This window comes from Cryptotermes secundus, unplaced genomic scaffold, assembly GCF_002891405.2.
Source record: "Cryptotermes secundus unplaced genomic scaffold, Csec_1.0 scaffold181, whole genome shotgun sequence".
Taxonomy (NCBI): Eukaryota; Metazoa; Arthropoda; class Insecta; order Blattodea; family Kalotermitidae; genus Cryptotermes; species Cryptotermes secundus.
The window spans coordinates 2,585,316-2,612,619 of record NW_019723906.1 but is presented as its reverse complement, the minus strand read 5'-3'; the positions used below and the strand labels follow the sequence as shown (position 1 = coordinate 2,612,619).

At 37.6% G+C, this 27,304-nt stretch overlaps 2 protein-coding genes across 5 annotated transcripts in view; one reads left to right on the top strand and one right to left on the bottom strand.

Moving 5' to 3' along the window:
• The window catches only part of LOC111862054, a 22,633-nt gene extending 11,700 nt beyond the window's left edge, over window positions 1-10,933 (top strand). The window contains exons 3-4 of the mRNA XM_023847129.2: window positions 4,219-4,362; window positions 8,260-10,933. Coding sequence (XP_023702897.2) covers window positions 4,219-4,362; window positions 8,260-8,339 — 224 coding nt within the window. The 3' untranslated portion in view covers window positions 8,340-10,933. The remainder of the gene's footprint in view (window positions 1-4,218; window positions 4,363-8,259) is intronic.
• LOC111862053 (EEF1A lysine methyltransferase 2) lies at window positions 8,291-27,304 on the bottom strand. 4 transcript variants are annotated; one of them, XM_023847127.2, is made up of 6 exons: window positions 27,215-27,304; window positions 22,651-22,749; window positions 21,822-21,906; window positions 21,389-21,716; window positions 18,578-18,683; window positions 8,291-8,369 (listed from the first exon to the last, which is right to left on the bottom strand). In XM_023847127.2, the coding sequence occupies exons 1-5, from the start codon at window positions 27,271-27,273 to the stop codon at window positions 18,589-18,591; spliced, it is 666 nt and encodes a 221-aa protein (XP_023702895.1). In that variant the 5' UTR covers window positions 27,274-27,304; the 3' UTR covers window positions 8,291-8,369; window positions 18,578-18,588. The 4 variants fall into 4 exon arrangements, with proteins under 4 accessions (XP_023702895.1, XP_023702892.1, XP_023702896.1 ...); XM_023847124.2 differs by lacking the exon at window positions 8,291-8,369 and adding an exon at window positions 14,927-15,629; XM_023847128.2 differs by lacking the exon at window positions 8,291-8,369 and adding an exon at window positions 14,927-15,476.

The following is a 27,304-nucleotide window of genomic DNA, read 5'->3' as shown; positions in this document are numbered from 1 at the left end:
GCGATTTATACCGTTTCAATTTTGCAATAGCACTTTCAACCTCAAAAGGGCTAGGATCAGGTACTAACGGCTCAGTTTTTCAAAGCTGAGAACCTATTTGAGATTTCAACACAATACGACTCATTAGCCTCTATCTCATTTAATTCCTCGAGATTGAACCTATCCATATGAACACTGTGTGTTGTTTATTTGCTCACTGTCAGTCTTTCTCTAACCATTGCCAACACCAGGTAATGGTCAGTATCACAATCTGCTACCCTGAATGATCAGACATCAGGTATGCTTGAATGCAGTCTCCTATCTATCACAACATGGTCTATTTAATTTTGTATCTTCCCATCAGGAGATGTCCAAGTAAATTTATGGATGTTACGATGCGGGAACATTGTACTTTTGACAGATTTTTCGATGTGGCAAAGTTTACTACTCTAACTCCATTATCATCATTAATTTCATGCAGACTCTAATTCCAAATCGTTGGTTTGAAAATGTCTTCCCTCCCTACTTTGGCATTGAAATCTCCTAACAAAATTTTCATAGTGTACTTCGGGAATTTATCAGATACATATTCTATTTCTTCATAGAGTCTATCCCTTATGTCATCAATTTTATCGTCTGTTGGGGCGTGAACATTCATAATGATGATATCACACCAGCGGCCTTTTAGTATATATGTGGTACAGTCATTAAGTCCGTGGACTGTGGTTTTATCGCATCATATTAAAAGGTATTCACATACACTTACACAGATCACATCGGCCCTCAGAATAATTGCCGTTGGCCGCTATACAAGTCTGTAAACGTCGATATAGCTGCCAAAAAAATTGCTCAAACATACTGGCAAGAACTTCCCGTACGGTGTCTCTTGTGGCTTTGAGGACCTCCTCGGACGACTGGAATCTACGACCAAGTAGCTTTGCTTTCAAGCGGTGAAAGAGAAAGAAATCGCATGGTGCGAGTTCAAGTGAGTACAAAGGGAGTGGCAAAACGGTGACCTGTTGCCTTGCCAGTTCCTCTTGGACAAGAACAGAGCGATGTGCAGGGGCGTTGTCGTGTAGCAACAGCTAATTCTTGCTACGCCAAATGTTTTGCTAGGGGATTTTCCTAGTTATGGGCACAATTTGATGTTTGCCCGTTGTTGAAACTGCCACATTTTCGATTTCTGCCACTTGCATTTAACTGCAGTTCACAATAGAGGCCGTAGTTCTGCTTACACTGTTTGCACACAACTGCGTCTTGCTGTGACGAGAGTTGAAGTGACAGGGCATCATATCATGCCTCAACCTATCCGCTGTAGTGCACTGCAACGACGCTTTGCGGCCAGTCCACGAACTTACTGACTATAGTAGTACCAGTGTATGATATTTTATCGCAAACGAAATCTACCCTGTTAACTACTGATACGATTCCCTTATGCACGAAAAAAAACCTGAACCTAATTTNCAAAATATAAGTTAGAATGTTATATTTTAGCGTCCTGTTGCACTGATTATCATCCATTATATGTATACAGTGGCCGTCTTGTAGTGCACACAATTTCACCTGTCACTTCACAACATGTTTCGGCAACACATCGTTGGNTTTTATCGCAAACGAAATCTACCCTGTTAACTACTGATACGATTCCCTTATGCACGAAAAAAAACCTGAACCTAATTTATGATTTTCATTCCCCTGTTCATAGAAAAATTTATATTCGCCTGCTGGTGCAATGTCACCTCCGTCCCATCTGACCTCCTGTACTCCCGCTACATCTAACTTATATCCATTATATGTATACAGTGGCCGTCTTGTAGTGCATACAATTTCACCTGTCACTTCACAACATGTTTCGGCAACACATCGTTGGTTAAATGGTTGGTGAAAACATATGAAGGCAGGCAATGCAATAGATTGACGTAGTTGGGACACCTGATGATGGCACTGTGTTGCCGAAACATGTTGTGAAGTGACAGGTGAAATTGTGTGCACTACAAGACGGCCACTGTATACATATAATGGATGATAATCAGTGCAACAGGACGCTAAAATATAACATTCTAACTTATATTTTGAGATTTTTTCCGCCACTGCCCTGAGCGAACCTACCCTATACATACTTCTGACGTTCAAAGTCCCGAATCTCATGACCATTTTCTTTAGCCTAGGTCGTTTATCCAGAGGATCCGTACACGTCCGAGGCTTTATGTTCATTTTCGTAACAGGATTATTTTTACGGCGAGGAGTCTTTAGCCTCACGCCCAACCTCCAAGCTGGAGTACCACCCCTTGTCAACTTACTGCGACTGCTTATTTAATATATTTGCAGCGTTGCTCCGTACCTGGAGGCCGTCTCCTCCATCCACAACCTGATGACGCACCATGCCGTGGTGACAAGGGACCCACCTAACATGGCAAATGCCTCTCTGTAGTTCTAATTATTCCATTTTCTATTATGAGCGAATCCATAATGATGTCACATCTATGACCTTGAGTGAGTTTAAAGGTGGAGAGATATATTGCTGGAATATTTTCTCTCTTAAATGACACGCACGTGCCTTAGACACGCTTGTAAACAAAATTACCCACTCATTAAAACAGCAGTAACAAATTAACTCTGCATATTTTATAAGGCGTGACTGCTTGTCTGCTAGCTGAACACGTTATTTCGACTGTTAGCAGCACTTCACTAAAATCATCAAAATGGCGAACTTTACAGGTAGACCTACAACAACAATTATTTAAAGAGGGCTTCTTAGAGAAACAAGATTCTCGATGTTGGAACCAATATTTATATAAACACATAAGAATTTATTATTTTTATAAGAGTTTGAGCGAAAGTCGGGTACCCTATGAAATACAATGTGTATTTTTCTCTATTTATTTAACAGCGTTATTCATTTCTAACAGTATTTGGTGTCGAATAATTGTATGACCAGTAGACATAATAAATACGAACTGTTGTGGAACGAAACGTACGTGACCTAATTTAAAACAGTATCCCTGAATCTACCTGAAGGGACTATAAGAAGGATCCCATTTGCCATCCGGGTTGGCTTTTGAACAGGAAGTCCCTAATGCTAAGCAGGAGTGCTATACACCAGTGGTTCTCAACCTTTGTCAGATCGGGGCTGGTAAATTCGTTTTCCTATAAGACGAGGGCACGGTATAACTGATGCCAGGGACCGGTATCGGGCCGCACGGCCCGGCGTTTGAGAAACACTGCTATACACCATCTGCCGTGGGAACGAGAGTCCCTGTCGTGGAACCTTACGTCATCTGTAGAAAGTTGCAAGATTCTGTTTTGGATATACAGCCGGTATTCATACACCGTTGGAAAAAGTTCGCCTCTACAGAGTATGACGTTCGTTGATTCGCAGGGTAGACGGACTATACCCCTTCCACTACAGAGTGTGGTTCCCATTATTGAACTGTATCTTAGATACATATTCTACATATAAGTTGGTTATTCAACGACGCTGTCAGTATCGAGACTATAAAGCGTCGGATGATCGAATGGTTAATGAATGTGGAGCAGCTGGTGGAAAGAGAACTGGCAGAAGAAACGGCAGTATGCGGAGAAAACCGGCAACCAGTGCGTAGATAAATGTGGAGTAAGAGGGTACTGAGTTATGATTATTCCTGGATAGTGAAAATGGTTGGAACCGTGAACAGGTGTTTGTATGCCCAGAACCGAAATTGAGTTCCATCATTTATTTCTCATATAGTTCTCCAGGTTTTGATTACTGCCGTGATGCGTTTCAGCTAATAAAGTTGACTTGCGAAGTTTTACGCCTGAGCGGGGCAGTAGGATTTGTTATCTACAGTAACAGGTTTGTTATCAGCAATAAATTACAATCAAGACAAATGAGGTGTGCAATTACAAATAATGCATTTGAAAAATATCTGTATTCGAATTAGACCAGGTTACATCATTCCACATTTGGACAGCTTCATAGAACATAAAGACATTTCCAATCGAAAGACACACACACACCCGAAGCAAAATATCTCCGAGCCATNAAAAAGGGGGGGGGGGAGAAGTTGATGGAAGGAAAAGGTAAGGGAGAAATATAAGGAAGGACTGGCTTCTTTTTCCATATGCGCTAACGCTTGGCAGTCCTCCCCTCCCTCCCCATACCGCGCCTGGCTGACAAACTCACGTTTTTATTTGTGCCTTTTATCGAAGCTCGGACACAGATTTTGCTACATCTGTAATCAATTTCTGTTATTTTTCCAGGCCTTCATCTCAAATGCAACGAGGACGACGACTGCATATCAGGTGCAGCATGTAAGGCTCCGACCAACAGCTCCACCAGTTCCAATATACCCAAAACGTGTCTCTGCAAAGAAGGTTTCGTAGAAGAAGACCATGAATGCAGCGGTAGGTATTGCCAACACCATGCTGTTGAGATGAGATGAAATTGTATTAATTTTAAGTTTTATAGTAATGTTCTTTTTCAATTATGTTTATTAATTAAAATTTTATTAAGTTTTTTATTTTTCATTTTATTATCTATGTTAATTGACTAATGTATGTGATTTTAATTATATAACTCCTGTAATTTTTTATATGTATCTGGACACAACTACGAGTATTATCAAAGGGACTATTTCACATCCTAGGTTTTTTGCCTGTATGGATATATAGAAAATAAAGGAAATGAATAAATGAATGAACATCTTCCAGCAGGTGGAGACACAATATAAGGATGTTATAAAGATCTGGACTGTGGCCTTTTGGGTTGTGACATCATATGGTGTTGATCAACATCAATAGCGTTGGGAAAATTCTCATCTCCTGGATTTGAGAGCAATCGGCTCCAACAAAACTTTGCTAACACTTTTCTAAAACATCCCTCAGGGTATGTCTTACCTTCAGCAGCCAATCTAACAGATGAAACGTCCTGTGTGTAAGAAGACCTAGGGTAGAGTGATTTTAGTTCTCATTGTATCTTGAAAACAGAATCCAGTGCCTATCAAACGACAACATGATGATCAATGTCACTGCCTCCTGGCTCACACTGAAAGATGGTTATGCCTACCAGATTCTGAAGTGTTAATTTGGTACAAGACACACACTAAAAGTCCTCCCTGTACAAGAGAAACAGAAAACATTCCTGAAATACCTGTCACATTAAAACCACATAACAGTGTGCGAGAATATGTTGATGGACTGTGAATTCGGAACATACATTTGTATTTAACAGCAACAATACTGTAACTAGACATATGAAATTTTATATTCAGACAGATCATAAACATACCAAGAGTTGCAAATAACCACACGGTGTGTCCAGGATCCGTTAGGGCTATTTTTTTTCTAATTCTTCACTGCAATACCATCTGTTGGCGAGTTGTGGCGTTAACATTCTTGAACTTTCAAGTGTGGCTGTCTATAATTTCAAAGCGCAAGCATCACTGCATCATTTTTTCCGACTTTGAATGTAACAGTAATGTTCTGACGTTCGTCGGAAAATGGCGGTTCAACGGAGAGCCAACATAAAATTTTGTTTGAAGTTAGGCAAAACAGCCGGAGAAGCGTACGAAATGATTAAATGTGTGTACGGTAGTGATTGTTTGAGTCGCTCGAACATTTTTCGATGGTACGCTGTATTTCGTGACGACAGGGACGACACTGAAGACGCTCCACGTGCATCAAAGCCGAGAAAAAAGTCGCACTGAAGAAAGTGCGGAAAAAGTGACCGAAATCCTTGCACGAGACATATGTGTTTCTGCAAGACTCATCGAGGAGCTTCAGGGAATACCAAAAAGTACTGTGCATCAAATTTTGACCGAGGATTTGGGCAAACGGAAGGTCTGTGCGCGGTTTGTACCGCACGCGCTGTCATCCGATGAAAAACATGCCAGAGTGGAACACTGCAAAGACATGCTACGGTCGGCCCAAAGTGATACAGAATTTACAAAATCGATTATTACTAGTGATGAGACATGGTGTTTTCAATATCAGCCTCTCACAAAGCGGGAGAGTGCAGCGTGGTTGAGCCCAAAGAAGCCGAAACCAAAGAAAGTGCGCATGCAAAAGAGTCGAGTAAAGACACTGCTAACCGTTTTCTTCGATTCCACAGGAATCATTCACAAGGAATTTCTGCCAGAAGGTCAGACATTGAATTCTGATTATTATCTCGGAGTCCTGAATCGTTTGTGGGCGAGAATTCTTCGAACTCGACCTGAACATCGAGAGCAAGGTTCCTGGTCACTCCTCCACGACAGTGCCCCACCCCACAAATCGAAGATCGTGCGCGATTTTTTGGCCAGAAAAGGGATCACAGTCCTTGGTCATCTTCCGTATTCGCCAGATTTTGCTCCAGCAGAGTTCTGGTTGTTCCCAAAAGTTAAGTTGGCGACGAAAGGAGACCGTCACACATTCCAGGACATCCAAAGGGAATATGCCGCAGTTTTAAATTCGATTCCATAAAAGTAGTACAGTGACTGTTTTCGAAAACTTTTCAATCGATTCCATCTATGTATTGATTCAGAAGGAGACTATTTTGAATAAAAAGAGAGACATTTTGAAAATAATTCACGTCTTGTATTTTTAATGAACACAGTCCTAACAGAACCTGGACACACTGTGTAGGTCGGATAGAAAGTAGTGGCAACACCTCTATAGTTCTGAAACGACTTCATTACCTGAGGTAAACACACTTACATTCCTTCAATATAATCGCCCCCCATGTGTACCACCTTCTGCCAAATTTGTGGAAGGCGTCGTACACCATCAGCGCGTCCACTTCTGTTGATGTCCAACAGTGACCGCCCTACAGCAGGAATAATCTCCTCTCTTGTGTTGTAACGTGTCCTTCGTAGTGGTTCTTTCATTTTGGCAAAGAGATCATAATTGCACGGACTCATATCGGGTGAGTATGGCAGATGTTGCAGTATCTCCCATCGCCAGCCGCGAAGGAGATTCTTGACAGCGTCAGCAGTATGAGCCCTTGTGCATTGCCAACAAGTGTCGTCACTTTCTCCTGAGTGCTGGACGAAGATGAGTACGTAGGAAATTGCAGTAGTAAGTAGCGTTTACTGTCTGTCGTTGAGGTACAGTGTGGTGCAGTATCACTCCATCAATGTCATATGCCACAATGAACATCGCCTTCACATTACTCTGTGTAGGGCGCACTTTCTTTGAACGAGGAGAGCAAGGATGCTTCCATTCATTTGATTGTCGCTTCAAGTGCGGTTTGTATGAGCGAGCCCAAGTTTCGTCCAGAGTGACGATCCTTCCGAGGAAGCCGTCACCTTCCCTCTGGTACCGGTCCAACAAGTCCTGTGCAATTGCATAACGTTGCCATTGTTGCATCTAGGACATTGTATGGGGTACCCAACGCGCTGCAATTTTGCGGTATCCAAGAATATCGTGCAGAATGTGGAGCACAATTTTGTGACATACGCCTACCTCAGCAGCTAACTCCCGTGCAGCCCATCGACGATCAACAACCAGCAAAGAAGCAAGAAGCTGAATTGTGCGGTTGTCAACATGGGGTCATCCTGAACGACAGCTGTCCTAAATGGCATCCCTCCCTTCACAGAACAATTTCACCCATCGTGCCACTGTGCGATATGGCAAAGCAGCATCACCACATGCTTCTCGCAGTCCCTGATAACAATTTTGTGCACTACGACCTCATGCAACTTCAATTCTTATCCAGGAGCATTGTTGTTTCGTAAACATGTTGTTACGGTGCTTGAACTGGGCTCCTGCACTTCAAGATGACGCACAATGCAAATCAAAGAAACACAACAAGAGCACTACTTCAACTGAACTTCTGCTATCAGCTACAGATGGTGCTAGGGCCACCTGACACACATCTTTCATGCTACAGCAGTGTTGCTACTACATTTTATCTAACACTTGTAGTTTCGGGCTACATCCAGATATTTTCTGGAGAAATATATGCAATCATAAATCACGCATATAAGCAAATTACTAGATTGTATTATATTAATTTCAGTTTTTTTCACTTAAATTAGCATCACAAGTTATTCCTAGGAATTAATTGCTAATAAGATGTTCTGAGAGGCATGCCTTAGAATAGTATCAATATGGTTTTCATTTAATATGATGCAAAGATCTCTTTATTTGGGTGTGGGTGAGTAGTATAGAAGTTGGCTCATAGTCAACGTATTGCAAGTGTTGTTTTGCATCTCAGCTCATGCTGATCAATATTAAGCTAGCTTTAATTAAAAGATGTCCATCTAAATTATTTTGTGATCCATGATATCTTGTAGCAATAAATCAATAAAAGTCTTCTTTCAGGTACTGTCTTCACAACCGTTCCATGCATTGGGTTCGTCTTCCTTCTGATATTCTATCCAGTTCTTCAATTAATGCGTTAAGTTTTGCAGTTTGGTTCAGTGAAGAAATATCTGAAAACGTGGAGATTCATAAACAGCTTATGCACATATCATTGTTTTATAGAAACGTCTTCTGTTTCATAAATTTGTGATTAGGTGTTTGACATGGAATTACTCTTAGCTTCAATATATGATGATAAATAATACATCTAAAGAGAACATATCTATCATTTGTTAAAATGGGATGTTCACATGCCATGAGTAGGAGAATACTCTGCAACCGTTCCAAAGAAGAGCACTTGTAGATGACTGGAGGCAAGTATGGCAGATCAGAATTGCCATAATCGGGCATCCTACATCCAGTGCTTAATTTCTAAATTGAAAGGTGTAGAGGCATTCTTCCTTTTTTAATCCTGGCAACACTTCACACACATATTTCATACAGATTTCATGATTTCAATCATGTGGAAGAGCAAAAACTTTCATTTTAAGTATGTGTAAGCGGTTGTTTTCCATTTTAAACATACAGTGACACACAGATTATTACAACAATCTATCACGTCCTTTTACCTGCTGTAGAAGTTGTTCCAATATGAAATGATGTACTCAGTATTATTGCATAAATTATTTTAATATTATACATATATAAATTCTTTGGTTTGGAATTAGAAGTTTTTGAAGTGAAGTAATCTCTACAAGTTCTGAAAGATTTCAGATCACAATGGACATATTTTAGTCCCACTTAACTTTGTGACTATTGTTTAGTCCGAATCAAAGAGCTGCTTTGGAAGAGATTCTAAAGGTTTCTTACTTATATCTATTTAATGCTGTCACACACAACTGAGATAATTTCATAGTTTTGTAAAAAAGATTTAATTAGAGACTGGATGATAAACAAATATTGGTATCAATGATTTAAATAGATATAAGGACAATGATACGTGGATTGTAGGTTGATCAGTTTTAAATATTACCTTAAGGGTTATTCATAATGTTACAGCTTAAGTACAAAACCAACAACGAGGGAAGGGGAAATTTGGGTTGGAAATAAAAATCATTTGGTGGTAAGGATGCCATATGTACATCCAAATGTGTTAGAAATAAAATAAAGATATTGTAAAATGCAGAAATAAATCACTGATGAACAATTCTTACATCTTTCATGGTAATTGGTGGATTTCAGACATGCAGTATCAGCATGTCAATAATATTTTACTTAACATTAAAATTTAGTCTTTCTAAAGACTTACCACACATGATGGTTGGTTTATAACCGTTTTTTAGCATTACAAGATACACTTGAATAGTGGCTTAAAATAGAGTGCAGTTGCACCTTCTATCAAGCATGACATCTTATAAAACTCCTTAAGTAGTCTCCCACCCTCAACTGAAGAATGAAATCCAAAATATAATAGAAATGTCAAACAACATATTTCTAAATATTTGGATATCTGCTTATACCTTTATACACATTTCAAGGTAGAATTTAATTGTGACTCACAAACTGCTGATGTCAGACCACATTTACATTAATATTTCAGGTACTTTAGTTTTTATGACACCTCATCACTCAATCAATCAATCAAAACTTAATAGAAACTGTTGCTGGGAACATTTTAATTGCATTATGATGAAGCCCAGTATCCCAGTCAATATAATGACTGGCCATACGTGGGGATAACCTTCACAGAATCCTCAAGAAGGCCAAAGGTTTTCCAATTAACCACCACACTCATACCGGCTCTGGGTTTCTGCAGCCCTGCCCCTTATCCAAGAGGTACTGGGAGGTATTCCCCTGATATAAAGTGGGTGGGGCTTGAAGCTGACCACTCCCATCTAGTGATGAGGATAAGAATACATGGATCTGAACCTCCATTCCTCACATATGCTTTCATGGTGTGGTACTTAATTAAGCACAGGGACTACTTTACAGTATTCAAGCAAAATGGGTTAAATGATCCCAAATGCAGCAATTGGAGACCAATTTTACAGCACTTAGTTGTGCATAAAGTGAAATTAATGAATTTATTTTGTTGCTTCAGTATTATCCAAAGATAATGTGCAGTGTTGTGGCCAGGGTTGATCTGTAACAAATTCAATTGACAGCGGGCTTCATTCATTACCCACTTACTTAACATTCAAATCTCTTAAACACACGTACGAAAAATCTGTGTGCATTTCTTTGTAATTTCTTGGAAAACTGTTTCACATTCCTAGGTATTAGTTTTCATTGCGATTCAAAATATTGTTTTACAAAATATTTGAACTTACTAAGTTATGCTGACATTCCTGTAGAATATCTTTTAAAGACTGATCAATGAAAGAGCAATTCCACTTGTTCTAATCTTATGAAGAATGTATAAATAAAACTCAAATCTCTATATAATGAGCAAAAGGGAAATTCCCCAATGTGCTTTCCTAGAACATAAATATTTTATATAAAGACAATTTATTTAATTTTAAACAATGTATAGTTGTTTAATGGTTGGTAAACAGCTATGTTCTATGTGTCTGGTTCAGCTCAATTTCTGTGCATAATCATAAACTGTACACAGTTATTTTTGCAATATTTGCAGCTAATGTGAATAGAGAGAATGTGTGTTGTATTTAGTGTCATTAAATGCCAATATCAAATTTTTAAATCTCTGATTTAGTATTTGAATTCAACATTTTAACTAACAAATTCAGAAACACATGTCTCTTACTGCTTCAAATGGTTTCCTGGTTTAAATTGCGTTAAAAATGTAATTTTTATAGTCATAAAAATCAAGGATTTAATTTTTTACATTAATTTTAATTTCAATCTGAAACTCTTGTGTTTATTGCAATATCACCAACATGACCTAATTTCAAAATTTACAAAACAAGTGCACATAACATTATAATGACATCAAAAGTTATTAAGTATGATGCGAAAGTTGTCTTGCATATATACTTGTAACTGCAGTTGCAATATATAAAATGACAGGAATTATTAACGTTCCACACTGTAGTAATTACTGGCACTACACACTATTAAGCAGTTCTAACAGTTTATTTGAGCACTATTTTTTTGTATCATTTCAAACACAGTTGAAACACCACAACTAGACTAAATTATGAATTCTTGGATCATATTTTCCAAACTTAAAAAATTTCATTTGTTAGGCTTTGAAGTTAAGTTCATTATACCTTTCAAGTAAACATATCACATTTATTGTGGGGGGGGGGGTAATGTTTACGTACACATTTGATTATACTTTCATATAAGCCTATGAGTAAAAATAACTAAAGTTATGTTTCACATCATTAAATGTCCATATTTGTCGCTATTCATTCATTTCTTAATAAACAATAGAATTATAAAGTTAAACGGCTAAAATGTGATTTGGTCGGAATATGAAAGTGACAGTTCTGAACTAATGTGCACATGTATTGTCATGGACATTGTAAGTGCTATTAAAGATTAAAATTATGTGATGAAAATACTATATTATTTGTACAAAAAATGTAAACAGTTTCTCACGATACTAAATAAATACAGCACAGTACACTTGGTCTTGTACTTATAAATTAGAAATAATGTGCATTTCTGTATCTACACATACTTTCTAATAAAGCACCGAAGAAACATTTGATACAGGAACAGTTCTTCTGATTAAAATTCAAGATATTCTTAGTTACAGGTATGTTCATCTTGAATTATACATAATGTAATGGAAAATATGATGCATTTGATTTTTCAGTAACTTGCAAAAAAGAGATCTGGATTTTTTAAATGGTCTTAAGGTGGCTTCCATTTTAAGCAATGTGTTCAATATATGGAACTAACCAGTCATGGTTTATTCTCCTTGAATTGTCAATATGAGATCCTGAATTGTACAAGTAACTGACTATCTCATGTCTTCCTTGTCTACTGAAATACGTACTTTTTACCACTTCCTCAAAAATATCTGCAATTAACCCATCACCAACAGCACTCAATATGTTGCAGTGAAAAAAACATCCTCTTCTCTAAGCTCTGTGATTTAAATACATCCATGGGGAACTCAGATATAGCAATCATCTATTCTTCTTCAAAGCCTAGAGCAAGACGCACCCTTCTAAAAGATTTAATTTGACTGATTTATGAACTGACGCTCCTCCACAAAAAAAAAAAACACTTCATAATAGTATTCACAGCAAGGAGAGTGCACTTTGTAAAGAGAAGACTACAAGGCAAAAAGTTGAAAAAGGTCTCGAGATGTAGGCAGTGATCCAGAGTTCAGAATATTTAATCTTCTTCACTGTAGAAGTAATCAGATTATCACCAGGAATTATTATGAGCACTGGAGGGAAACCTAACGACAAGCGGTGGTAATTTGAAAACAAAACATTGTCACTGAATCTCCTTAAATGTATCTGAAAATCCTATAACCTTCTTCTGAAATTACTTCCCTTTCCATCTGGGCAAGTTTTGTAGCCAGAACCTGTTCCTGAAATATGTGCAGTTGACAAATGAAGTCTTGAAAATCAGCTGGCCATCACAGCTAGATGGGAGCACAGTCACAAAAGACCCAACCTGTTCTGCCAATTTATAAGCTCAAGACTCCCTACCCAACCATGGTGGAGGGAATGCCATGAAAATGAGTCTGACTCCACAAGTACTGAGCCATGCTACAGTAGCAGGTAAGGAACACTGCAATACATGCAGTCACTGAATGATATTCTGGTACCAATGCAAAGGTTAAGGAGAAGAACTCAAGGAAATTTTATGAAGTCATCATCATTATCAACATTTATTATTACTGTACATCAATTCACAAGTGATGTAGGATATGTCTTTTTTTCTCTCTCTCTCTATCTCACACACACACACACACACACACACACAAGTATTAAATATGGTTAATTATGTAAGTAACATAAAATAACAGTTATAGCTGTGTCCATTCTGATTCAAAATCACAGTTTCCAAAGATGTTCTCTGCCTGTATCATCAGGATATGATAACATCAGATGTAACATCCAGATTTAGGGTGATTAGTGTGTTATGGATTAAAGATACTGTTGACAGAAGTGACCCTTGTCTAATTCGAGGTACTATTCAAGCATTTGCCTACAGGGACAAAGGAAAGCTATGAAAGCACTCAGACAGGAAAGCCTGTCTCTATACAGATTTTAAACTGGGACCTTAGAGTTAGTAAGCAAGAGTGCAACCCACATGGAAGCATCATTCAGTCACAGTCCTTCTTCAGAAGTTGACTGCTATTCAGTTTGTCAAGAGAGTCCTTGCCTTTTTATGGAACTCTGAGGTTCATTACAAATTTAATATGAGCCTGCCACTGGACCCTACTGTGAAACAAATGAATATCTTAATTTCTTTTATTTACATCCATAACTGTAAAATATACAATCGGATAAAGTCAAAGAGAATATATAGATTTAATAACAATCACACCTAACATAATCAAAGAATACATAAATACTTAAATAAATTATATAAAAAAACCACCAGCACATGCATTAACAGACAATTACAGTCATTTAATTCAACATCTTACATATAAAAAAACTCCTGAAGAGAGTAGAAGGCATTATGCAACAAATAACACTTCAATTTCCTCCTAAACACTTTAAAATCAGATACATTCTTTAACTCCATAGGAAGATTATTGTATAGTTTTATGCCCATGTTTATCACACTTCTCTTACAACGATTTGTATTACAATGTTGGGCATACAGATTATGTTTATGCTTTGTATTGCAATTATGCACATCAGAGTTCAGAGTTGTATAGATTCTATTTTTTATGATAAAACACAAAATCTCCAGTATATACAAAGAAGTAACAGTTAAAATTTCTAACTCGCCAAACAGCCTTCTGCAGGAAGCCCGATTATCAACGCCCATAATGGCTTGTCCTGTATAACAGAATTTTTTGGCCTTTCATAAAGTATTTTATATTCATAGGATGCTAGGCAGAGTAGTGTGAATCACCGGAGTCTCTAGTGGGATTACAGAACATACAGCTACTGCACTGGCATATGTAGGAGTAAAACTTTTCTGAGCACTTGAAAAGAATATGAACCACAGAAAGTCATTCTAAGTGGTTTCACTGAGGTGATTACTCACCCCAATTAACACGTTTAAATTATTTTGGAAAAATTATTCACCTAATGGAGTTTGTATTGGATGTCTGTATTTTAAAGACGTGTGCAGAGTTTCAGATATTGGACAGAATCTCACAAAGAAGGCATCTTAGTTTTGCCACAAGAAGGGATCATGTATGTGTTGCGGGGGACTTGCATGAGCTCCTTGTGAATTTTTTGCTAATAAGCCAAGCAATATGCAACCTTTGTAGCAAACATTCATAGTGTAGTATAAACCATGTGCATTATGTATAATTATACGTATATGCATATTTATAATATGTACTACATATAATTGTTTTATTTTATTTAAAATTATTTCAGAAAAAACGAAAATAACTGCTTACTGGTGTGACTTTCATGTTAAGAAGTTGCCAGCACACCCTTGGACATGACAGCAGAAGAACATCATAGTGAATAATTGAGGCAAGTCATCAGTCATTTTGGACAGGCCAGGTTTTGTCAGCTTGCGAGTGTTTTGCTTATGATGAAGAATGCTATCTTCTGGAATGTATGTAGTGTGGCTTGGTAGATGTTTACAAGTGTTTGGAGAAATGTACTGCCTCCATCTTCAAGTTGAAGAGTATGCAAGCAAGCAAGCAGAAAGCAGATTTTTACTTTTAAATCCTGAAAATGATGGCAGTTTGTCCTCTGCAACATCAGTAAATATCTACCAGACTAAACAAATATGGCATTACATCCCAGGATATAGTACTCTTTATACTCACCACTTAGCAAATTTCAAATCTCACATGTTTCTGGTAAACCCCTCTGTCCTGGATCAGTGTACTTCGCATTGCCTTTTATTCCGTATAAAGTTTCTCTTATGCTAAGGTCACTTTTTTCCAGTAAAAGGGTACAACAATTTGTAGCAATGCTGCAGTGTCTTACACACAGTAAGTGTAGTGTACAATGATCTCACTTATTCTGCTCAGATATAACTAATTAAACTAACTTCACGGAGCTGAGCCCTTCTTGAGAAGCCACTAATTGCACAGCCACTCAAGACTGCTTAGATATAAGGCATCTGAATAAGCAACTCCTTATTGAAGTTTTGTTACCACTGACCTAGAAAACACACATTACAAGCAATCATAATCAGACCAGCTGATTTACTGTCTCATTTCATTCAGATAACAGCCAGCTGTTTATTATATCACTGTAAAGTAGTGGTAACCATCATGGTGCAGGTGGGACAAGGGGAAATAGGCCCTCTGATTTCTGGGAAAAAAAAGAAAAGAAAATTAAGAATTGTTTCATTTTTGGTCCGTTACACTATCAATCACAAAGTCAATAGAAAGTCCGTCGAGTGTAACAATTTTGTAGGTCACTTCTTTATCACTTCTGCCTTACATGTTTCGGTTTAATAAAACCATCATCAGAGGCACATAGTACAATCATGAAAACACTGTCGTTGTTTAAAATGTACACAGTATATTTGCTGCGTGGATGATGGTTTTATTAAACCGAAACATGTAAGGCAGAAGTGATAAAGAAGTGACCTACAAAATTGTTACACTCGACGGACTTTCTATTGACTTTGTGAAAATTTATTTAAAATTAAGGAAATATACCAAATATTAGCAATAAACTTAAAACTGTTCTTGTAAAATTGTATTCTCATATCTTGAATAGTCAGTGATGGTAAAATATTCTTAAACATATGTCTAAGCCATAGATCCATAAATTACTGTGCATGAAATTGGAGATGCTTAATTCACTGTATGGTTGCTTGCCCTGCCTTCCTTTATACAGCTTGCCCATGTAGAGTTCCCCCCCCTCCCCTTTATAATGATGTATTTTGACCGCCTCTGTGGTCTAGTGGTCAGCGTTCCTGGCTACAGATCCAGAGGTCCGGGTTCGTTCACTAACAGATTTTCTTCTCAGAAGTAGTGGGTCTGGAACGGTGTCCGCTCAGCCTCATGATTATAATTGAGCTATTTCAAGGAAATAGCGGCTCCGGTCTAGAAAACCGAAATTAATGGACATGGGGATTCGTTGCGCCGACCACGCGACACCCTCTATCAGCAAAAAGTTGGCACTAAACTTCGCCGACAAGCGGCGGTTGCTCGGTCGGTACAGTTCGCTTGCAGACTGAAATCACAGAGTTTTCGTTATAATGATGTACTTGCCCTGTGTCTTGCTCCATGTGTTGTCAAAGCATATACGGGATGCAATACGCATGAAGACCAATTTTAAAATCATGGTATGAAACAAAGAATGCTAGGAAATTGTGCAACACTAGCTTGAACATTTTCTGTCACACACTCAATGCACCCGGGACTGGAAGGCCTGACAGTGGGACAACTGAAGAAAATAAGTTTAGGCTGTTGTTCAAAGCCCATGCAAGTCAACAAGAAAAACAGAAGTAGAACAAGATTTCAGTCAAAGCTCAGTACATCACATGTCACATTTATCTGGATTTAAATGTTATATTCCAAGATTGGCTCATGAACACCTTGGGTATGATAAAAAGGTAAAGCTATTCCCGTAACAGCCCATGGAGGCCCAGAGTGTTGTGAAACGTTGAGGGTTCCACATTTTCTGGACAACTGGCTCAGAGATGGCAGTGAAGTTCTCAGCCTTACGCATCAGCCACCCTTTATCCCCAGGAAGAATCCTACTACTCATTTCGATTAACGGCTTAATTTACACCATGGCCATAGTATGGCTGGAAGGAGTTGGAAAATCCAATGACCTCATTGGGAAATGAACCTGTAAACTTCCAGCTTGTAGCACAGTGCCTCAACCAAGTACGCTACTGCATGCAGCCCCCCCCCCCCAGGTATGATATAGATGAAAATTGTAAAAATAATTAAATACTTGAGCTTTTAACAAGGTTTTAAATTCATTATTTGAGAGTGTCAAGAAAAAAAGTCTGTAATCCACAAGTAACAAATAATTCATTTTTAGAAAGCTACTCAATTAATACAAGTACAATGTTTTGAAAGTATATATGTTATATTCAGCATAATTTTTGATAATAGTCAAAGGAAATATAAGCATCTGTGGGCTTGAAAATAAATTGTGAGTCTATGTAATCTATTATACTAACATTATAATAACATATCTTATATCTTCTTATAATTTAAGGATTGGATGCTACAAGCCCATTGAAATATTCAAGAGTTTTAAAACTGACCTTCTCACATATCTTTGTCCTTTGAGATTACAGATGTATGCTCATTTTGGCACTTATTATCCTGCATTCTATTTTCATACTGTGTCAAATTTAACTGACATTTCTTTATTACCGCCATATTCTCAGTTTGCAGCAGACTTCAGTCTATTTGATTGTATAAAAATACTCCTAACAATGACCTAAGAAAGTTCATAATGTACAGCTTATTTTTATTTTCTTCTTACTATACTATAAAGTAAGTAAAAAAAGTAAAGCTATCCCTGTAACAGGCCGTGAAGGCCCATAGGGTTGTGAGACACTGAGGGTCCCAAATTATCTAGATAATCGGCTCAAAGATGGAGGTAAGGTTGTCAGCCTTACTCCCCAGGAAAATTATTTAATTAATTCCTGGTACTCATTTCTGTTAGAGGCTGAGTTGACCCCGGGGCCATAATGTGGCTGGAAGGATTAGGTCAATTGAAAAAATCCAATGACCTCATCAGGACTTGAACCCACGACCTTCCGGCTTGCAGCATAGTGCCTCAACCACTACGGTACCGCGCCCCCCTCTTACAATATTATATTCCATATAATATTATATTTTATTCATTACTTCTAATTTTAATGGACTTTGGAGAGACCACTAATATTGTGTGGCTGGCTTTCAGTAATGGAACTACAAATGGCTTTTGATGGTATGAAAATTTTAGTCTATATCAAAACATGTATAACTTACCTTATCACTGTCTTGCGCCATATTAAAGCACAATCTTAGCATTCTGCCAGAGCCCAAAGCAACCCAAAATACCTGTCATGATTGTTAGTCCCTCAACAGATATCAGAACCAGAAGCACTGTCCCCTATATTGCAGTATTTCAGTACTTACCCAAATGCACTTCACTTAACATTTTTTGCTTATTAGAGGTAATTTTATATTGATATTCACTCCACAGTCTTGGAACAAAGGAAATGTATCAGTATGGCAAGTTGCATTTCAAACAGATTTTATTGTACATTTATCTTAACAAAATTATGTAATGCAACTCACTTCCACGACTATTATTTCTTTTGCAGCACAAGAGACGAGATTACATTGCCTGTTTTTCCACCAAATTGGAATGTTGGGGTTGGAATTACACTGAGAAGACAAAATTCTGAAAGTATAAAGATAAAGACAGTGAGACTGTTTACCATAACCGACACAATGGTATTTTATAATGTGACTTTTACATCGAGAGAATTATTAACCACGTTTTTAGTCTTTTGGCCAATTTTAATGAACATTATTTTGTTATATGTTTCATTCATATTAATTCATTTTAAAAACCACTTTACTTATAGGCCTAAATTTTGAATTATTTAACAAAATCTGATGGCATACAGTATTTATATTAAAGGACCATATTATTTATGGGCCTAAATGCATTTTTACATGTTCTGAATCCTATGACACTTTGATGAAACTTTAATACAACACTTTTGTTATATGAGAATTAACATGTGTAAATGTGATTTGTTTTAGTTCATTTTATGAGCTCATGTGAACTTAATACACATACTTTTTAACATCTTTGAGAAATTCTGATAAATGTCAGTATATGACATTTCTATTATAGGAACATCACCATGTGCCAGTTTAATTAACTGCAATACCTAACAGAAGACAGATGTCGTGTGTAAATGAAACACACCTCTCTAATGTCACCCAAAGACTAAACATGCCCATTCTTGCATATTTCAGTCATTATACAGTGATTCAGATCACAGTTGGTACCTCCTAGAACACTGATCCTGATGTCTCTTCTTCCATCAATTAAAATCTCATTATTCAGATCATGCATCATCCCATTAGAATAAATACAAGTTGAGTTTAAGCACATAATGTGATTTTAACAGTAATATTTTCAGATATGAGAAACCTAATTCCATTCTCATTTACATGTAAACTCTTGTTCCCCACTGAGGAAAAGCTATCTATAAAAATTACAGGATACAAATTCTAATGCCTCATAAAAACACTTCTTTAATTATGTCACTTTTTTGATCTGTTTGAATATGAAAACTTATTGCAGATCACTCTAACTGTCCATTTCTCCAAAGGCTTTCCTTATTTTGGTTATTTAGTCAAGTTCTGTTCTGGATATTCTGTGGAACCTGCATTTAGTGTTCCTCAGTTTCCCTCATTTAACATTCAATTTCAGTGAACATCTGTCATAATTATTTTGCTCTGTGTAATATAATACTGTTATAAAATGTCCGTAAATATCTGCATGAACTATGTATTATACTATTATTGGTAATTATGATGTGGAATATAAATAAATTCTGTTCTGAACTCAAGTCAATAGCCAGAGTGTTAAATTTCCTCTATTTCAGGCTTTCTCCAGTTGGTGTTCAGATCATCTGCTCCCTTAAGAAATTTTACATGAGGGTTTTACTGTATAGAGTTCTTGTGAACCATTCCTTTCTAGAGCTAAGTGGGATTTACTCTTTGTACTACAAATGTAACAGCAGTCAATTTGGTTGATGAGTTCATATGGGTGATTTGCACACTATGTAACAACTTTGTATTAACAAGTATGCAGCAAGACTGTCAAGTCTGTAGATTTTCTTTTCAATGGTGGTAAATGCCCAAGCCATGGAATTTTCACATACTCTTTCAAAATGGATTCTTTCAGACACCCATTATGCATTGGTGTTTGAATGAAGAGCCATTTTGAAGTTCCAAGAACTTAAAAAAAGTNGTGTGTGTGTGTGTGTGTGTGTGTGTGTGTGTGTGTGTGTAAGTACAGCAGTGAAGGACATTTGAGAGGGCTTCAGAAAACACAGGTGCTTTATAGGGTTCTAAGGAAGGGGGATGTGATCACACAGCTCTGTAAATTTGTACAATAAGTACTTTCTGTAATATTAAAGTTAATATAGCACCTACTTTCTAGTGGAACCTTAAACTGACTGACATATCATCTAAAATTAAAGATTTCAGTTCTGATGCACAGTGGAATTTGTGTGACCACAAGAAATTGGAACAATCTTCTGTATACTTTTCCACAAGTCTGGAGTCATGACCAGTACCATCGAATTCTGTAACCTCAGTTCGTATCTCCTAGTGCTGCCCTCAGCTTCAGCATCAATTCTTGATTCATTACCTAAATGCTGTGTGAAGTGAGATAAAATTTGTCTGCTCCCCTGAGTGCTACAGTCAAGGACACCTGCTATTCTGACCAAGTACCATTAAAGTTTTGATAACTGCAATAACTATAATACCTTATTTTTCTGCAGAATAACAAATAGCATTCCTTTCCAACACTGTCTTCATCAGGCAGTCTGTCTCTATTCATACTGTTACCACTGCAATCAATGACTGAAACACCTAATGCAAGCTGCACACATTGTAAATACCAATCTCCATATCCTTACAACATGTCCTGAGCTATACCAGAATGTCCAGTCCTCTCCTTCTTAATTACATTTACAAAACTAAACTTTGATATACTGAAGGGCTATTAACTGTAAGTCCAAAATTACAGCTGTCCAAGAACACTTCATCAGTATATTTGCAGGTTTCTTCTGTACCTGATGATCTTTGAGACACAATCCAAGAAGGGACCATGGCAATTAAATATCTTATATCTAAGGAAAATATTTCTTTTATGACAAATGAGTTTCTTGTATTTGGTGCTGGAACAAAATTATGACATTTCAGATGAATCTACATCACCTTCATCTTTAAGTTACAAGTTCTCTGGATGCTATCTGAACTTTTCTTCCAATATTGTATTGTGTTTTAACCATACCTTCAGAAAATCCATGGAACTCACAACTATGAATTAAATAGTGTCAATGAGAGGAAAAAACTCACTTGTACTGAAGTGTAGGATTAGCTCTTTCTCAGTCCAGTTGCACGAAGTTATGACTAACAAGCCTTGTGGCTTTAACAATTTCCATACATTTAATATGTATTTTTCTCTCTTCTCTTTGGAATCTTCTGGATGAAGGCTTACAGCATCATAAGTTCCTTTATCAAGAGCAACAGCATATTCTCTCGACATTACGGTGTCATCTATACTCAGAATGTCACGCACCTCATATCTGATTGTCAGGTTTTGCATTTTCATTATTGACTCAGCTAAATCAATAGCATTTTGTGAATAGTCTACTCCAGTAAGGTTAATGAAACCTTCACGAGCCTAAAAAAGGAATCATATATTCATTTTGAAAATTGTGACTAAGTTTGAACAGACATATAATAATCACTTCAGTTCATATGTCAGCATTTTATGAACTATCATTACCAATTCCACCAACAGCATTCCATTTCCACAACCCAAATCAATAATACTGTCATCTTGCTTTACTAAATCACTGGAACACAGCCATCTATAAAGAAAATAGAAGTAGAGGTGCCTTATAAATATGTAAGAAATCATATTCATCAACTCTTTAAACAGTATCAAGGGAGGAACACTAAAGCACTATATGTACAGGCAAACTACCTGACCAATGAAGGGTTCTGTCTTCTGGGATATAATGTCATGTTGTCCATTCAAAGTCAGCCAATGTTTCAGAGGAACATGTCACCTTCACTTTCAGGGTCAAAGAACAGGCCAAGCAAGAAACTAATGTGAAGCAGATAGCAAGCATGCTGGTTTCTTGCTTGGTTTGATGGAGGTGATATGTTCCTCCAAAACAACAACTGACGTTCAATGGACTACATGGCGTTATATCCCAGAAGACAGAATACTTTATAACCACCACTGTGAGAACCTCAAAACTTACTTCACTACTCATACCTTTCCTCAACAGACTGATGCAGATCCATGCAATACATTTTGATTCTAGTGTTCTGGATGATGACATCATGTGCTCTTATAGGGGTTACCGACATTATTAAGAAACCTACCAAATGAACTTCTTGACCTTGGCACTAGATGGAGGTGAGTGGTCAGCATCACACACCAACTGCTTAACCCTTGGGGAAATTGCTCCTGGTAGCCACTGGATAGGAGGCTGGGCAAAAGAGAAAAATCTTGCCCTGTCAGAAATCAAACCCAGGCCATCCAGTCCACATCCTGTCACTATACTGACTCCAAATAATTACTTATTTCAATCAAATCATTTCACCTCACAATCCTGAGAGCGCTGTCTTCTCCAAACCATACTTCTCCAACATCTCCATACTCAATGAAGTTTTTCTTCTCAACCAAATATGCCTCATTCCAGCTACAAGATATAACAACAGATTGGTCATTCAGTAATTCATTCATTCATTTGTTTTACATTCCATAGATCCACAGTACAACAGGTAGGATATGAAACACGTCAAGTGGTACATATATAAAGACAAATAAGCCAAAAAATAGAATAAAATAAAATGATGACAGAAACAAAACAAGTTCTATTACTAATAGGTCTAAAACTTGGTGACAATAAATATAATTTATTAAACTATATATATAAATTCTTTGGTATGTCATTGACTTGCAATAGCCTTAAATTGAAGATATTCATCAAACGATAAAAATGTGTATAAAGAAAATGTTTTAGACAGGCTTCAAATTTCCTTGGATTATGAGATATATCTTTATGTGGAGGAAGACTGTTAAATACCCTAATACCCATACAGTACACTCCCTTTTTGATAAACTGTAAAATTTACTGTAGGCAGATAAAAATTATTTGATTGTCTTGTACCTGTATTATGCTTTTCTGAATTTAAACTAAAGAGATCCTTGTTATTGACCACAAACAACATGGGTGAAAAAACATATTGTGATGCAAGAGGCAAAATTTCCAACTTCCTAAAGAAATTCCTGCATGAAGCCCTGCTCCTACAGCCCATCATAATTCTTACTATTCTTTTTTGCATTCTAAATATTTTTAAACTGTGGGGCGAATTTCTCCAGAACATTAAGCCATAGCTTATGATAGAATTAAAATATGAATAATAAATAATTTTCAGAACATTGAAAGACATATATGACTTAATACTCCTCATAACAGAACATACCGAACTCAGTTTTGGGATAATACAGACCTCTCCAGTTCAATGAATCATTTATATTTATGCCAAGGGTCTTAATATTAGACACAGCTGTTACTGGTTGATTGTTATAAACGATATTTACATCAATTGAGGATTTATTTTTAGTTTTAAAATGAATACAATGAGTTTTGCTAACATTTATTGAAAGTAAATTTGTCTTGAACCATTTATTTACACAAGTGAAGGTGTTAGACATCTTATTTCAAAAGTCCCCTAAGCTAGCATCTTTGACTAATATGCTTGTATCATCAGCAAACAAAATAGGTATAGCATTACCGTCTACAATACTGGGCAAACATTAATATAAATAAGGAACAACAAAGGGCCCAGAACTGATACCTGTGGAACACCATCAATTATCTTTTTCCATGTAGAAAGATTAATTAGATTTGATTCCTCATTAGAAACCTGAGTTCTCTGATATATATTATTAATGTATGATTCAAACCATAACTTAGCTTTGCCATTAACACCATAAAATTGTAATTTAGAGATCAATATATCATGGTTTAAACAATCAAACGCTTTTGAAGATAAAAAAATACCACCTACTGGAGATTTACTATTTAAAGCCTGCAGGGTTTCATTAACTAACCAAGGCGTAGGTGGGTGGACAATATTAGAATGGATCTTAGAGAGACAGGATGGGATGGTATGGATTGGATAGATCTGGCTCAGGATAGGGACCAGTGGAGGGCTCTTGTGAACATGGTGATGAACCTTCGGGTTCCATAAAATGCTGGGAAATTCTTGAGTAGCTGCAGAATTTGCAGCTCCTCCAGAAGGGCTCAGCTCCATGAGTAATCATCAATATAATCCAAAAGTTAAGCTGTTTGGTATTGGAAACAGAAGATCCATCACAAGCAACAATATTTCAATTTCAATTTCTATTTCAATTTATTTAAGGTTCCATAGATCCACAGTATACGTAAGATATAGAACATGTAAAAATGGTACATAATATACAGAATAATTAAAACAAAGTAACTGAAAAGAATAAAATGAAATAAAATATGTTGAATCAGATAGCTCAGTCCAGTGAATACATAATACTTAATACCATTAGAATTGACTATGAAATAACAACCTGATTCAGGAGACAATTTAGAGAAGACTGAACTCGGGTAATGCTTGCTACCATTCAGTCCAGAACCTTTTGTCTCGTCTGTTCAAAAACATAAAAATTAGAATATACAAAACTATAATTTTGCCTGTGGTTCTGTATGGGTCTGAAACTTGGTCTCTGACATTAAGGGAGGAACACAGACTGAGGGTGTTTGAGAACAGGGTGTTGAGGAGAATATTTGGACTGACGAGAGATGAAGTGACAGGTGGTTGCAAAAAACTGCATAATGAGGAGCTTCTTAACTTGTACTCTTCTCCAAGCATAATTAGAATGACCAAGTCAAGGAGGATGAGGTGGGCAGGTCATGTAGCACGAATGGGGGAGACGAGGAATGCATATAGGATATTGGTGGGAAAGCCAGAAGGAGGGAGACCACAGGGAAGACCAAGGCGTAGGTGGGTGGACAATATTAGGGTTGGATAGATCTGGCTCAGGATAGGAACCAGTGGAGGGCTCTTGTGAATATGGTAATGAACCTTTGGGTTCCATAAAATGCTGGGAAATTCTTGAGTAACAGTAGAGTGAATTTACCGACTACACAACACGTTTTTATTATCACATTATCACTACATGTTTCGACCTTAAGAGGTCATCTTCAGGTGTATGAACACGGCTGTATAATTACACGCGGTCACATTCACTTTTCACTCATTCGACCTTGTATCTTTTCCAGACTTACGGTCACTGATATATCGAGTTCTTTTTATAAAACACAGGTTAAAATTATTATTATTCTAATTTAACTGTTAAAAGTTAAAAGTATGTGAATCGAGGTGCAATTGCCTAGCATCATAAGAGAAATAGAAAACAAAAATCAGTTCACAAGGGAATTGAAGAAATTACTTATTCAGAGGTGCTATTACTCAACAGAGGACCATTTGAACGATGAATTCTCGAATATTGGCTACTGATATAAGCAGAAGTATACACTCAAGTGCCAAAAGTCATGGGACAGCAGTATGTATGTAAATTTATTTTTAAGTGGCGTCACAGTCCCTTGACGGCTTGGGAATACCCAGAGCAGTATCAGTTGTGAGGTGTTCTCTCGTGAGTCAGGATGAACACCGGCCAGTCTGCTCATGGCAAGCCGACGTGAATTATCAGAGTTTGAACGGGATATGATAGTGGGTGCCAGGTGGATGGGACATTCCATTTCCAAAGTTGTGTGGTCATTCAACATTCCTCGATCCACAGTGTCATGTGTGTACCAGGAATACCTTGTGGAAGGCATTTCCACCCACCGTGGGCAGCACAGTGGCCGACCACGGGTGCTTAATGATTGTGACCAGCGGCATCTAGCTAGAATTGTCTGTGGTAACAAACAAGCGACACTGGCTGAAATCACATCCACATTCAATGCAGGAGGTACCAGACACATATCCAGCAGGTCAGTGCAGTGTTCTTTAGCTTCCATGGGATATGGGAGCAGAAGACCGACCAGAGTGCCTCTGTTAACATCAAGACACCAGACACAGCACCTCACCTGGTCTTGTGACGTTGCTAATTGGACCCTGGAGGATTGGCAACATGTGGCATGGTCCGATGAGTCACAGTACCAGTTGTTTCGGACAGATGGTAGGGTTCGGGTGTTGCACAGACCCCATAAGGCCATGGACCCCAGCTGTCAACAAGGCACCATGCAGGCTGGTGGTGGTTCCACACTGGTGTGGGGTGTGTTCACGTGGCATGAGTTGGGTCTACTCATCCACCTAAACATGTCATTGACTGGTGACTGCTACGTTACACTGCTTGGTGACCATTTGCAGCCCTTCATGGACTTTGTGTACCCCCACAACAATGGGATATTCCAGCATGACAATGCACTGTGTCATTGGGCCGGAGTTGTCCAGAATTGGTTCGAGGAGCATTCTGGAGAGTTCCGACGTATGGTGTGGCCACCACGTTCGCCCAACATGAACCCAATCGAGCATTTATGGGACGTGGAGGTCCATTCGCACCCAAAATCCTGCACCTACAAATACCAGGGAGCTGTGGGCGGCTATCCAGATGGCATGGCTCAACATCTCTCCAGAGGTCTTCCATCCACTTGTGGAATCGATGCCACGTCGAATTGCTGCACTTCCCCGGGCTAGAAGGGGTCCTACACGATACTAGGTACCTATCCCATGACTTTTGGCACTTCAGTGTATAATGTATAAAATGCTGTATATCTTATATATTTTTTTAGTATTAAGATTATTGTAATTTAATAACGTATATTAGCTGAAAGACTTGTCCTATATCATTGTATCATGATTTTCAGAATTAATAAAAGAATGAAATGAAACCTTGAACGGGCTACGTCACGTTATATCCCAGAAGACATCACTCATTTTCACCCTAGCTACACTCTTATCCAACATAACCTCATTTTTTCCAATATCACAATTCATATTTGTACTGTATCTCAGAAGACTTGATAACGGATTAGAATATTAACTTATTATATTAGGTCATGTCGCATAATTGTTATTATTATGGTTATTGCCATAGGGGAAACTTAATTGAAAACTTACTATTCTTTAGTGCCCAATTCGGATGGCATTAATTCTTCCGTCGCTTGTTCTTCGAACATTTCACCACAGATCTAGTGCGCTTAAGTACAT

What these genes read in the sequence shown, in the direction of transcription:
- LOC111862053 (XM_023847127.2), bottom strand. Translation starts at nt 27,273, where the DNA reads ATGTTCGAAGAACAAGCGACGGAAGAATTAATGCCATCCGAATTGGGC. An exon ending in GAATGCTGTTGGTGGAATTG is followed by an intron (nt 21,717 to 21,821) that starts GTAATGATAGTT and finishes TTCCTTTTTTAG; the next exon opens with GCTCGTGAAGGTTTCATTAA. An exon ending in AATCCTACACTTCAGTACAA is followed by an intron (nt 18,684 to 21,388) that starts GTGAGTTTTTTC and finishes TTATACTTTCAG; the next exon opens with AATTTTGTCTTCTCAGTGTA.